Below are 13893 nucleotides of genomic sequence, written 5' to 3'. Positions count from 1 at the left end.
TAGTAGACATTCAAGCTCTGTGATAGGTGAAGATGCAGAAGTGAGTTAAAACATAATTATCATTTTCAAGGCCCTTACATTTGAAGGATGGAACAGGGAGACAAAATTCCTAAACAGATTGTATCCGTACAATAATAGATCTAACTAAAGGTTATATTACGAAAATCTTATGATCTTTCACGATCTAAGCCTTGGAGTCTTCATTTGTAAATCAGGAATAATTATACTTCACTTCCAGGCATAATGGCTGGCACATAAGAGATTAATATTGCAAAACCTGTTATTCCAGGGAAAGCCTTTTGTGTCCTCGCTTCTCCTTTCTGTAAAGAAAAAACAAAAAGTGATCTTTTAACAAACTGCATTTGAAGGCTGTAATGTAAGATTCACTTAAAATAAATACACTTACATAACTTTATTACAACAATAAGAGGTGTGAAAGGGAATTACTCAAAATCTCACCATGCTAGAAAATCACTTACTTTCCCTCGCTAGTCTTATTTACCAGTTTTTGTCTGTTATAAAGTTGTATCTATTTTTAAATGTTTGTGTTGTTACAAGGTATACAATACTTATACTTTTTGGTGGCTGTTAAAATTTTAATTGACTGGATTCCTGTTATTTGCTTAATCATTCCCCTATGGTTCCACATTTCTCTTGAGAGGCAACAATTCATTGGAGAGAATGAAAACTTTGAAAACAGAAACATCCTAGGTTTGAAGTCCTAAGCGAACCTCTTACTAAGTGATCCTGAGTAAGTTATTTAACCTTTCTGAAACTAAGGTTTAAAGAAGGTGGGTTTTAATAAAAATTACGCTTTTATTCTGCATTTAGAGGTGATCTGTATAAAGTCTGTGCCAAAATTTGGATACTCGAAATAAATCATAATTTTAATATTTAATTATCAGTATATAATGTGATAAACACCTTTAACACATAAAGCTCATTTAACCCTTTGTGTTACTTCCTTAGGACCAAGTTTCAAATGGGATTACTTGGGTCAAAGATTATAAACGGCATTTAGAAACATCTCAAATTGCTTTTCAAAAGACTTCCTTCAATTACACAACTACTAGCAAGACACATTGCATCAGCCTTACTTTATGGTTACCAAAGGTATATTATTGTGTGACATCTTTGTAATTGTTTTAATTCTCTTTCTGAGAAGTTGGAACATTTTTTTCTTTTTCAATAGCAAGTACTGTCTGTAGGAGCGACAGCTCAGGGCCACGTGGGCTGCGGATCGCACAAGTGGACTACATCGCACCAGTGGACTACATCTCCCAAAGTGCTCCACCGGCGCGCCGACAGGAAGTGGCCCGAGCATCTCCCGCCTCCACGCCGAGGAGAAGAGGTTCTATCCGGGGCCTTGGCGCTTCTCTTTCCTTTCGCGCCGGTTGCCGCTGCGGAGCGCGGCGGGTCCATGTGCGCAGTGAGCGGCGCTATTCCTGGCCCAGTAGCACCCGAGCCCCGGGTTTAACCGCGTCCGCGTTGCGATGGACCCCAACACCATTATCGAGGCCCTGCGGGGCACCATGGACCCAGCCCTGCGTGAGGCCGCGGAGCGCCAGCTCAATGAAGTAAGGACGCCGGGGTGGCGGTGGCGGTGGCAGCGGCGGCGGCGGGCGGGCGGACTGTGGCAGGCCGAGCCATACCGGCCCGGCCAGAGGCGCGGACGGCGTCGCTGAGGGGCCCAACTGGAGGGGTGGGGCGGGGACCTGACGACGAGTGCCACGCCGGGGCCCTTTGGCTGCTGCGGTAGTGGTGGCGCCGGCCACGGTTTGCGTCGGATCCTGAGCTGGGCCTCTGGCTGCGGTGGAGGCATGAGGGGCCGGCTAGGGCGAGGCGGGCTTGACGGGCTGGACACATGGCTGGCTCGGGTGGCCGGCCGCCCTCTGGCTCATTCCCAGCTTGTTCTCGCGCCCAGGAGGGGGCGAAAGTCACCGTGAGGTTTTCAGACGTTTCCGGGAGGAGTCTTGCTGGCGCCGGATTTGGAGGGGCTCCTGGGAATGCAGAGCTGGTCCACTGGAGGCTGCGCCTGTCAGCTTGTTCCTTTCCTGGGCTGATGGGTGACCTGCACAACTTTCTCCTCCCCGGCTGAGTTGCTAGGGACAGCTTTCAGAGGCGAGCCCCCACTTCTTAGGCAGGGTGAGGGTAGTGCGGGACACCCATAGGAGTCTGATTCACAGCTCTTCTACTCTATTATTGCCTCGCTGGGGAAGGCAGGGCTATTTAGTGGAAAGTGTCAGGTGAAGCGCAACCTTCTAGGTAGAGCTACACCACTAATTTCTGAACTGACCTTGGGCAAGGCGCTTAACCTTTCGATGCTGATTTTTTCCCATTCATAAAATTAGGCCAGAGGGTTTGCTGAGAGGTCAAGGGAGACGATGTAAGACAGTGCCTTGAAACGTGCCAAGGTCCATATCAACTCTCTGAGGATTGGTTTATTTTTCTCCCCGTGTTTTTGGAGGAGACCACTCTTTGCAAAGCAGTCTTATTATGTGGGTATTTAATTGTACTCTCTTCCGTTTCATTCCTTGTTTCTAAATTTCTGCAACTTCTGTTGGAGTATTATAAAGACTTTCAAAAGGATCCCTGTCACTTCCTGTGTCTCCCTATGGATTTGTCCAGCTTTAGTGAGGTTTATGTCTTTATTTTTAAGGTAGAATTCCTCTTTAAAATAGAATTTCAGTTAATTTAAGCTCCTCTTAGCTGGTAGGTAAACACTTCTAAAACTTTATATTGACTAATATGAATTGAACATCTTCAGTGTACCTTGCTGTTTAGAGATCCCTGGCCTCAGTGAACTTAAATTTTAAAAAGCTCATCCACAGAATTTAGACAGATTAAGTGTAAAGTTATTTCAAAATAAAAAGTTAAATCTATTTTATGTGGAAGACCATTAGATCTTGCCAAAAATGATGCTCAAATTCTTAGGCTGAAAGTCACGTTGGTAGGAGGATAGATTGCTTTTGGATATAAAATAGTTGAAAGAAATTCACTCTAAACCATTACTAAACTATGGAGAGAGTTATGAATCACTTTTTGATTTGTTTTGTGATAGACGCATGTTAAGATGAACATTATTTTGTTTATGATGTGCTAAACACACTACAAGTTCAGTCATAGTGATTTCTACCATGACTTTGCCCTAAATCACATTATTTTGACTAAATATACTTGTGTGTAATTATTAATTAGAGAAGTTATTATTTGAAAGAATTGGTTCCTTTGTAGGGAAATTGGGTAAGTAATACTTACTGCAAATTTGAAATTTATTTATTCTTCAAGCAGCTCAGTTCAGTTGTATGTACTAACATCTTGTAATAGAGACTTGGGGTAAGTATTTAACAGGCTAGTTTTTAGAAGATAAACAATCAAAGTAATATTCAAAGCATTTATTACTTAACAGTTAAGCTGCTATTAGGGTTTTGAAATTTTCTGGAGTATGAACACTGCTTATCTTTTCTTTAAAAAAAAAATTGATACCTGGCCTGTATTTCTGTAATTGTTAGCTACTTATATTTTGCACTTTTTCAGTTATTGCACCTAGATTTTTTAGTAATTCTAAGATAACTTTTCTGTTAATTAGCATATTCTAATTTCCAGTCTTGCTTGTATTTGAATACTTTTTGCTTTGACTTTCTTGTAGCAGAACCTTGATTTAGGAAGAAATAAATCCCAGATAAGTCTTGAAGAAGCTTGACTGTAGTAAGAACAAGGAAGTAGCATCTGGCTACTCTTCTGGCAAGCTCTTCTTACTTTGGATAAAATAGGGTAAATGGATCGTTTCATCATGATGATGGCTCTTTCAACTGAAGCTACATATTGGTTCATTTAGTTAGAAGAAAAAAATCATTGCCATTGAATGAATCTCTTCAGCCAAGTGAAGTAATCACTAACTCTAAAAATTTTTAATATTATCAAAGTAAATAGTTTAAAAACCAAACCAAAATTTTCCCTGTCTCAGAGATTGCACTTGACTGTTCCATTTGCTTGGAACCCCTTTTAGTCATTTGCCTCCCAAACTTGGTCTCTCACTTCCCTCTGTCACTGTTCCGCTGTGTCCATATCCCTAAGGAGTGACTTGCCTACCATGCTCCCTGTCTCCCTTCACTTGTTTATTTTTCTCTGTGTCACTGATTTATCATATGTATTGTACTTACTGTTTCCCCAGTATAACTTTTGAGTTTCATGAGGTCAGGAATTCTTACATCTTGTTTCTGTTATTCTTTGCTTGTTAATGGTAGGCTTTACTGACTTTCTGTTACAGTAGATAACAATATAGGCTTTAGGTTTCTTGTATGACCTCCACTTCAGGAATTTTAAGGGTATTTATATGTTTTTTATATTACATATTAAGTTCCAGTAGATTGTTAAAGACCACTGTATGGACACTCTTTTTGACAGATGTTTTCAAGATAAATCTGTTTTAGTATTCCTCACTTAACTCTGTAGTATGTTATGAATGTTGATCTTTTTTTTTGAACCACTGTTATAATTTGGAACCCATTACCATGTCTCAGTTTGAAATATGTTCATGTAACAAGCTTTGCCTCAAAGACTGGAGAAAACCATTTTAATTTTTTTTTTTTAACTACTGAAGATTTCTCCACTATCTGAAGGGTATTAATTTAACCTCTTTTTAAGCATCATTTTCCTTATGTTATCATGGTATGTCATTGTGTTGTGTGGGTTGAGCAAAATGATGAATGTAAAAATTGTAGAACTACTAAGTTCTCTCCAGAGTATTTGAATTACTGTTTAAGTGCCAATTGATTAACCAATCCAACATGCAATACATTTCATTTCCTACCTAAGTTAGTAGTTGTTCATTTCAGTGGCAGATGATCAAAACTGATGGAGAGAGAACACATAACCTGTTATTTGGGCACCTAGCTCAGTAGTGGATAGCATTATTATATTGCAGCATGAAAATTGGTACTCTGATAAGCACACTGCCTGGCACATTATGGGCAATAAATATTTGTTGAATGCAAAGAGAAATAAAAACTTGAATAATGGAAATGTTAAGAATACTCATCCTTGAATTGTTAAAGTAAATTTGTGTTACAGGGATCTTTCAATTCTCATTGAGATTGTATACTATATAGTCAAATATATCTAGAAGCGCAATTAAAAAATTTTTTTAGGTTATCTAAAATGTGTGTATTTGGTATTCATTCAACGTTGTTTCTTATATTCTAGTGACTTTCTGTTTTTGAATACAAAGACTGTTCTTTCCCATCTGTATACACACACACACACACACACACACACTTAGAAATGCTTGTTTTTTCATTTTCATTTGCAGGATAAAATATGTCTGAAGGTTTTTGGCAGATTATTATAACAGAGGACAACATCTCTGCTCTCTTGCTTTAGCTGCCAGTGTTCCTCAGTGGAAACCTTTCTGTATGCAAATTTTTACTCATGCTGCTCACACCTCTTGTTAAGCTCTATCACCTACAACTATTTTCCTAACCATGGTTTAGTCACTAAGTTGTGTCCAACTCTTGTGATCCCATGGACTCTATGTAGCCTGTCAGGCTCCTCTGTCTGTGGGATTCTCTAGGCAAGAATACTGGAGTGGGTTGCCATTTCCTAACCATAAATCTCTTTTAAATCTCTTAAACCCACAGTTCCTAGGCTTAATGTGCTATAAAATAGTTATGTGGGCATAAATGTTGCTTTTTCACATGCTTTATGTGAATAAAAAGTAAGAGGATGTAGCTTTGGTAAGTTTCTTGATATTTTGTGTTTATCTTTAAAATTCATGAACTGCCTAAGTCACATCTGGTATCTTCACAGATGGTTACTATTACAACTGTAAGTGATATATTTATTTATAATTGGTTTATTTTATTTTATTAAAGGCTTATGAAATGTTTAAGGAAAATCTTAGGTCTGGAAAAGTGCAAAATGACAGCAGTTTGGCATGTCTAAAAATTCAGCAAGTATTTTTGAGACTATGGTGTATATTTTTGGAAGATGGAATAGTTTGTAGTCTGAGCAGGTAACATTCCTTAATTAGGAATGTCATGAAGTAGGTACTGTTGTGAATTTTGTAGAGGGAAAGTCCCTGGATTCTTGGACCGTTAGACAGGAAGTTATTCAGTGACATAACATGTTAAAGATCTGAAGGAAAAATAACAGTGTATTAGTAATACTGGTAAGAAAACAACTTTCTTTTTCAGAATTAGCGATGCATGCATATCTGTCAGTGGCGCAGTAATGATGAGTTTGATTTAAAGTTTGGCTTTTCTTTTGTAAATTTTTTTTGTCGCTGATAATTTGTAGTTAAGTTTTTAAAAACTCCTTAATTGGAAAGCATTACCACTTTTAATGAAAGGCAGGAAGACACAATGAAGACCCTCAACCTGGTCCTGATTCTACCACTACACTGACTTACCCTTACTGTGCTTCATATTTCATATAGGTAAAAGAGATACAGTATTTGCCTTTGTCAACTTCTTTAGTAAAGCAGAGAGGGAAGACATTCCTTGGCTCTTGAAATTATCTGGCTGTATTCATTTTAGGTAAACTCTGATGTCAGAGTGCCCCATTAATCCCCTCTCTTCCTTGTAAATGATGTAAAGTACAGTAACTGAAGGTTACTGTTTGTTTGGTTACATTCCAAAATGGCAAGAAATAATAAAAAGTTACCTATTAAAGAGTAAGCTTTAAAAGAGAATGACATTGGGTGATTACATTGGAAAATGTGGGTCTAGAAGGGAAATTGATATTGAAGAAAGCATGACTAAAAAGTTTTGTCTGATTTGAGGAGCTGTAAACCCCAAGGAGAGAATGTCTAGGAGGCAATTGGGAATGTGGAACTGAAGTTTAGGGTAGAAGGCAGTAGTAGAAAAGTAATTTTTCTTTTCCAAGTGAATTGAGAGAAAGGGAGTGTGGTCCGGAGGTGTGGGGTGGACTGGAGTGCAGCACACACTTGGGCCATGCTCATTTTGGGGACTCTGAGAAATATGGAAAAGGAGATGGGAGAATTGTGCAGAAAAGTAGGAGGAAGGCAAGAAGAGAAATTTCAAGTAAGAAGATTGGTTTCCTTTTTCCGTGAATAAATTTCAAAATGTTTCTACCAGTGAGCATGAATTCCTTTTACAATAAGTAAAAAGCTATTAGAAAAAAGGGTTGTTGACATTTCTAAATGAGAGAAATAAAACGAAAATGAAGACTTTGCTGGGAGAGTCTTTTATTTTAATGTATTGATAACCTTGGAGAAAACAATATCTGATTACGGGATTAGTGAGTGAAATGCTAGTTCAGTTCAGTTGCTCAATTGTGTCCAACTCTTTGTGACCCCATGGACTACAGCATTCCAGGCTTCCCTGTCTATCACCAACTCCCGCAGCTTGCTCAAACTCATGTCCATTGAGTCGTGATGCCATTCAACCATCTCATCCTCTGTCGTCACCTTCTCCTCCTGCCTTCAGTCTTTCCCAGCATCAAGGTCTTTTCTAGTGAGTCAGTTTTTCACATCAGGTGGCCAAAGCATTGGAGCTTCAGCTTCACTAGGAATAAGTTTGTAGGTTAAAAGGGTAGTAGGGTCAGGGGAAATGTGTTTATGTGATATATGTCTTTCTTTTTTTTTTTCCCCCCCTTTTGTAGTCAGACTTATTTGGGGGAGTAAAGGAGCTGCCTGTGAAGTAGAAGATTTCAGGCTTATTTTTAGCTTTTATAATGATAGTTTTCTATCTGTAATGTTTCATAGTCATCTGTCCTAGAATTACATCCTCATACTGCTTATCTTCCTACAGGATAGATCTGATCATGTAAAAACTTTCAAAAAAATAAGTTCACACTTAATAGATCTTGATGTGATCACAATCTACCAATTCATTTTTGTCTTTCACTGTTCTCTTTCATTCTCCTAGTAATTTCTTTAACATAACCCGTACTTCTTTTCCTTTTAAAAATCTTTTCTTCTCATTTCTGTGGGTTTAACTGCTTTAGGGTCTAACTAAAAAACTTACTAAAAACTAACTAAAAAACTGTCAGTCTAATTAGAATTACTCTCCCACCCTACCTTGAAATGGTGATCTTTTATCTTTATAGTATATGGCATGTTGTAAAGTACTGGTAAGTGGAGTGGAGTTAAAGGAAATGGAGTTGAAGAATTTTGTTGAGGTGCGTTAAGGGTGAATGTTAGTTATCTGTATTGATGACGAATAATGAGAAGGTAAGAAGTTGTCTAGAAAGGTAGTTCTGTGTTGTGGTGAGCAGCTTTTAAACCTGAGTATTAGCAGTTTTAGCTGTATGATTATATAATGACCCATTTGTTGCTTCACTTCTCCTGGTTCTCTGACTGCTAGATGCCAGGAGCTTGAGGAGGGCCCCTAATTAATGTCAGCATCCAGAAGTTACATTTATACTTAGACCCAATAAAAGATTTATTGTAGCATCTTCTGAAGCCTAATCAGTGTTTGCCAGACTTTGTGATTAAAGTTGATGCTAGTGATATTTTTACTTAAATTTAGTTTTTATATTATAAAATATAAAGATGTTTAAAATTTATGATAATTAATATACTAATAGTTAACATGTGATAGAAATTCTTCTAAATATGTGATAGTTTGCTCTATCCAAGAATCCAGAAAGTTGTTAGAGATTACCCAATGCTTGAAAGAGGTTTTTCCTAACTTATACAGTTAGTTGTATATTTTTACTCATTTATAACTGTACAGATCTGTGCATTTTCCCCCATTTTTAAACTTAATTAAGGTATAATTTATATATTATAAAATTTACCTGTTTTAAGTGAAAATCACTGATTTTTAGTAGATTGGAGTTGTATGGCTATTAGAACAATCTAGTTTTGGAAACTTTCCATTATCCCAATAAGATGCCTCAATTTCAGCTTATAGTTAATCCCCATCCCACCCTCCAGTGATGATGAACCTACTTTTTGTCTCAGTTTTTTTCTTGAGAACCTGATGTTTGATATTTGGTACTAATTTAATTGAGTCCATTTGTTACCTTTTTTGGGAGATGACGACAAGGCTTCCTCCACTAGGGATTTCAGATGGATGGGACCAGTAGACAGATGTCCAAGGTTGATATTGCTTGTGCTATTCCTGCTGATAGAAATAAATACCCCTTCTTTCTTAACCTTAGTCTAGCTCAGTTGTCTGAACGTAACAGTTTTTTTGGTCAGTTGCACTTTTTGGATTTATGCTGGTGTATTTCTGAAAGCATTCAAAGTGACAAAATAATAGAGTGATGAATTAGTATTTATTTTCAATGTTTAGTTTTGCTGGCTTTTTAAAATAATAAGTTTATTGAATTCAGTCACTTTAGTATCCAGTTCAGGGTTTTTTTTTTTAGCATATGCACAGTTATGGATCCATCACCACAAACTTTAGAGCATTTTTATCACCCCAATAAGAAACCCATACTATTAGCAGTCACTCCCTACTTCCTCCTACACACCTCCAGTCCTCGGCTACTTTCTGCCCATAGATTTACCTATTCTGGACATTTGATACAAATGAACTCATACAATCTGTAGTCTTTGGTGACTGGCTTCTTTCACATAGTGTAATGTTTTTAAGCTTCATACGTATTGTACTATGTGTGTGTCAGTACTTCATTCCTTGTTATTGCTGAATAATGTTACATGAATGAATGGATATGCTTACATTTTGCTTACCCATTGAAGGACATCTGAGTTGTTTCCACTTGGTTATGAATAATGCTGTGAATGTTCACGTATAAGTAATCTTGTTGATTTTTTTTTCTTTTGAGGGATAATTTATATAAAATACAAAGCTCAAAAATATGTACAGCTCAGTCAGCTTTTACCTAGGTACCATCCTCCAGATTAAGATAGATAGACAGATAGAGAAAACATTTTCATTGGCCTCGAACTTTCCCTTGAGCCTCTTCCTAATCAGTACCTTTCTTTAGGTTACTGTTACTCTGATTTCAGTTAATTGTAGTTTGGATTCACCTGTCTTAAACTTCATGTTAATAGGATCACATAGTATGATATAGTCTGGCTTCTTTCTCAACATGTTTCTGAGATCTGTATTATTGATTTCATAGGTTGGGTTTTTTTTTAAATTATTGTATAGTATTTCATGTATGAATTATACCACAGTTTGTTTATATAGTCACGTGTTAATAGACAGGTATTATTGTGAACATAAGCCCTTATTTCTCTTGAATATATAAGGGGGAAATTGCTAGGTTATAAGATAAGTACATGTCAGATAATGCCAGTTTTCCAATATGGTTGTACCATTTTATATATCTACCAGCATTGAATTCCATTTTTTTTTCTTTCTTATCTTGCTCAGCGCTTTGGTATTGCATGTATTGTTTTAGGGTAGCGTTGTCTTGTCCACTTGACGTGTGTGTGTGTGTGTGTGTGTGTGTGTGTGTGTGTGTGTGTGTGTGTGTGTGTGTGGGGCCATGTGGCTAGTGGGATCTCAGTTACTCAACCAAGGATCGAACCTGGGCCATGGCAGTGAAAGCCTGGAATCCTAACCACTAAGCGACTAGGCAACTCCTTGTCCTAATTATTTTGTAATTTGCTTGCACATATTTGCTGATTTTTGTTTTGAAGTGATTAACACTTCCTCAGATGTCGTGATATTTTTCTTTTTTCCCCCTCAACATTATTTATACCAAGGCAGGGCTGAAGCCTATGAAGCTTTACTTTTGTCTACTTGATACCAAAACTATTTCATGTCTTTCATCCTTTAAAGTGTTAGGCTTAGGTTTTCTCCACCAAGATGATAAAAATTTTCACCTTGGTTTCCTTCAAGTACTGTTAAGGGGTTTTTTTGTATTGTTTAAACCTTGAGAAGTTAGAAATTGATAAAGGTCCCTTGTTATTATAACGTATAGTACCTATTATGTTATAGGAAGATACGCCGAGCAGCACATGCTCACTTCTAACTCACACGTAGCTGTCTGTGTCCAACCAACAAAAACAGTGGCTGTTGTGTGGTGGTTTTTGTTGTTATAAGGTGACTCCTAAATGTAAACCAACAACCTCATTTGGAGTTCCAGTCATAAAAAGCAGTCTTTTTCTACTCAGAAAGATAAACTGCAGAATTGGGACCTCAGGAGAGTGTTATATATAAATGAAACTACATGTTGTATTTTATGAGTGATTTAACGTACTGAGAAGTAATTTGGCAAAGTCAATTTATGCCCTACTGACTTTAGAACATACTTTCTGAGAAAGATGAGGTATGGTTTTTGTGTGTTTTTTTGTTGTTCTTGTTTTTTGGCCACACTGCACAATTTGCAGGATTCTTAGTTCCCTGATCAGGGATTAATCTCTGGCCGTGGTAGTGAAAGCCTGGAATCCTAACCAGTAGACCACCAGGGAACTCCCTGTTTGTTAGGTTTTGATGTTTGCTAAAATACTTTTCGTGTTATTTCCTTATAGCTATCTTGTGAAGTAGATTTTGTTACATTGATTTTGTAATTAAGAGTTAGATTTGCTACAGACTTGTATATACTACTATATATAAAAGAGATAATTAATAAGAACCTGTTGGTATAGCACAGGGAACTCCATTCAGTACTCTGTAATGGCCTATATGGGAAAAGAATCTTTACAAAACAGTGCCATAAATATTTGTTAAAGAAAATTAATCTTCACAATAAAAAAATTAGATTTGCTGAATTAAACTTGCTCAGGAGTTAAAAATGTCGGACATGACATCACTTAGGTTTATAACCAGGACTGTCTTGAATTCTAGCAGTTCATTCATAGAGTTCACAGTTTTATGCAGAAGATAAGGTATATTGCTGTAATATTAATGACTTAAGAAGTATCATAGTAGTGGTCTTTGTGTGCTTACCAGTCTAAAAATACAAATATGCTTTTTTTGCTCCACAACCTCTATGTGATTACAACTGCCTCTAAGGCACCTTTTCTGTTAATTCATTCAGTTATTCTTTTAATAAATTTGTTGATTATCTTGAATGCCAAACATGAGGAACTGGATATAAAGGTAGTAAAGTCTTTACTCCTAATGTATCTTGAGTCTAATAGGAGAGGCAGACATAAAACCAGTCTACAAATATGTAATAATTATTATGAAGTGGAAAAAGACACCTTGGAGCTTATGAGAGTAATTGGGAGCCCTACTTAGCCCCAGTGTGATCAGTGAGGAAATGCTTCTCTAAGGAAGCATTTCTCTAAGGAAATGTTTTAACTGAGACCTAAAGAATAAAGGTGTGGACCAGTTAACCCTGGTGGAGCATTGGAGAGAAGAGTGATGTAGGCAGAAAGTCACAGCATGTATAAAGATTCTGAAATGGGGTAATGTTTATTGTTGCAAAAACCTAAGGTGGGGCAATGAGGGGGATGAGAAAGTTTCTTTAAGTGAGGCTGACGAAATAAGCAGAGCAAGATAAGACAGGGCCTTAGGAAATACAGTAGAAAATTGTTAAAAGATGTGTTTTAAGGGGATTACTTTATAATTTTAATGATTATTGAGTACTAAATAGAGAATGGTTGGGGAGGCAAATGGTTACATTAAGAGAAATGATAGTCACTTGGACTAGGTTGGTGTTAGTGGGAGTGGAGAAAGTGGATATATCAATTATACAACCATTTTGGCTATGCAATTGATAGGGTCTGATGTATTGAATTGGGATAAGAAGAGGAAAGTGGACTTCCCTAGTGATTCAGTGGTTAAGAATCTGCCTGCCAGTGCAGGAATCATGGGTTCAATCTCTGCTCTGAGAAGATTCCACATGCTGAGGGGTGAAAAAGCCTGTGGGCAGCAACTACTGTGCCAGAATGCCCTAAAGTTTGTGCTCTGCAACAAGAGAAGCCACTGCAGTGAGAAGCCTGTGCATTGCAAGGAAGAGTAGTCTCTGCTCTAGAGAAAACATGTACACAGCAACAGAGACCCAGCACAGTCAAAAATAAATAAATTTTAAAAATTTTTTTTAATTTTAAAAGAAGAGAAACATATTAAAGATGACATTCAATTTTCAGGTATGAATAGTGGAGGATAGTGATGACAGGTTGGGAGGGGTGGTATAAGGAAGGAAGACTCACAACTTTAGGGGAAAAAATGATTTCATCATAGTAAGTCTGAAAATCCTGTGAGATAATGGAGGTAGGGATGTTGACTAGGTCTGTTAGTGTGTCCTAGACTGGAAACTACATTTGATTTATAGATGGTATTTAAAGATAAGAGTTGCATGAAATCAGCTAGGGAGCAGAAAAGATGGCCTGTGACCAAGTTCTTGAACCATGTAGACAGAATGAGAAACAACCAGAGGAAACTGAAAAGGTACCAGGAAAAGTGATGTATGAACGATTTAGATGGAAGGGTGTTTCATGAAAGTGATAATGGTTAACTGTTCAGATCTATTTAGAGTACTGAAAAGGGTAAATTCCTCCCCTTTATTTATTTAACTGCTCCTGTCCACGTCTTAAATTTAAATACCACTTCTGGGTTAGGAGATTGTACTTTTGATTCTTCCATAGTGTTTTCTATTTCTTCCATTATATTGATACTTTATTATAGCTACCTGTTTGGCTATCTTGTTTTCCTTCATTGTTCATTTTCCAAGAGGTAATGGAGACTTACTGTCTTGTTCAACCTTGTGTTTTCAGGTCCTGGCATAGTGTTTTGCACCAAGAACAACTAAGTAAATAATTTTTGGAGTGACTGAATGAGCAGAGTATCCCTTTGGGTCTTACGTGGAAGACATTTTTTATATCTGAAGGGAAATTCTTCAGTTTCTAAGAATGTGTTTGTAGAATGCATGAAAAAGTCTGTAAGGAGGAAACTAAAAATCACAGTGTCCATGTGAACATGTGCAGAAAAGTACTGAAACTTGGGCTGGAAGGACATTATAGGAGGTGTTTATATTGCGGAAGAGGGAATGAGAATACAT

At 37.3% G+C, this 13893-nt stretch overlaps 1 protein-coding gene across 1 annotated transcript in view; it reads left to right on the top strand.

Annotated features, from left to right (window-relative positions):
- Positions 1 to 1334: 1334 nt before the first annotated feature.
- Positions 1335 to 13893, top strand: part of IPO7 (importin 7) — a 44485-nt gene continuing 31926 nt past the window's right edge. Inside the window, exon 1 of the mRNA XM_061147873.1 lies at positions 1335 to 1577. Within this exon, the coding sequence (XP_061003856.1) occupies positions 1494 to 1577 (84 nt within the window). The 5' untranslated portion in view covers positions 1335 to 1493. The remainder of the gene's footprint in view (positions 1578 to 13893) is intronic.

The sequence above is a fragment of the Dama dama genome, chromosome 1, assembly GCF_033118175.1.
Source record: "Dama dama isolate Ldn47 chromosome 1, ASM3311817v1, whole genome shotgun sequence".
Taxonomy (NCBI): domain Eukaryota; kingdom Metazoa; phylum Chordata; class Mammalia; order Artiodactyla; family Cervidae; genus Dama; species Dama dama.
Note: the sequence above shows the minus strand (reverse complement) of the source record. Positions and strands in the feature narration are given on the sequence as shown.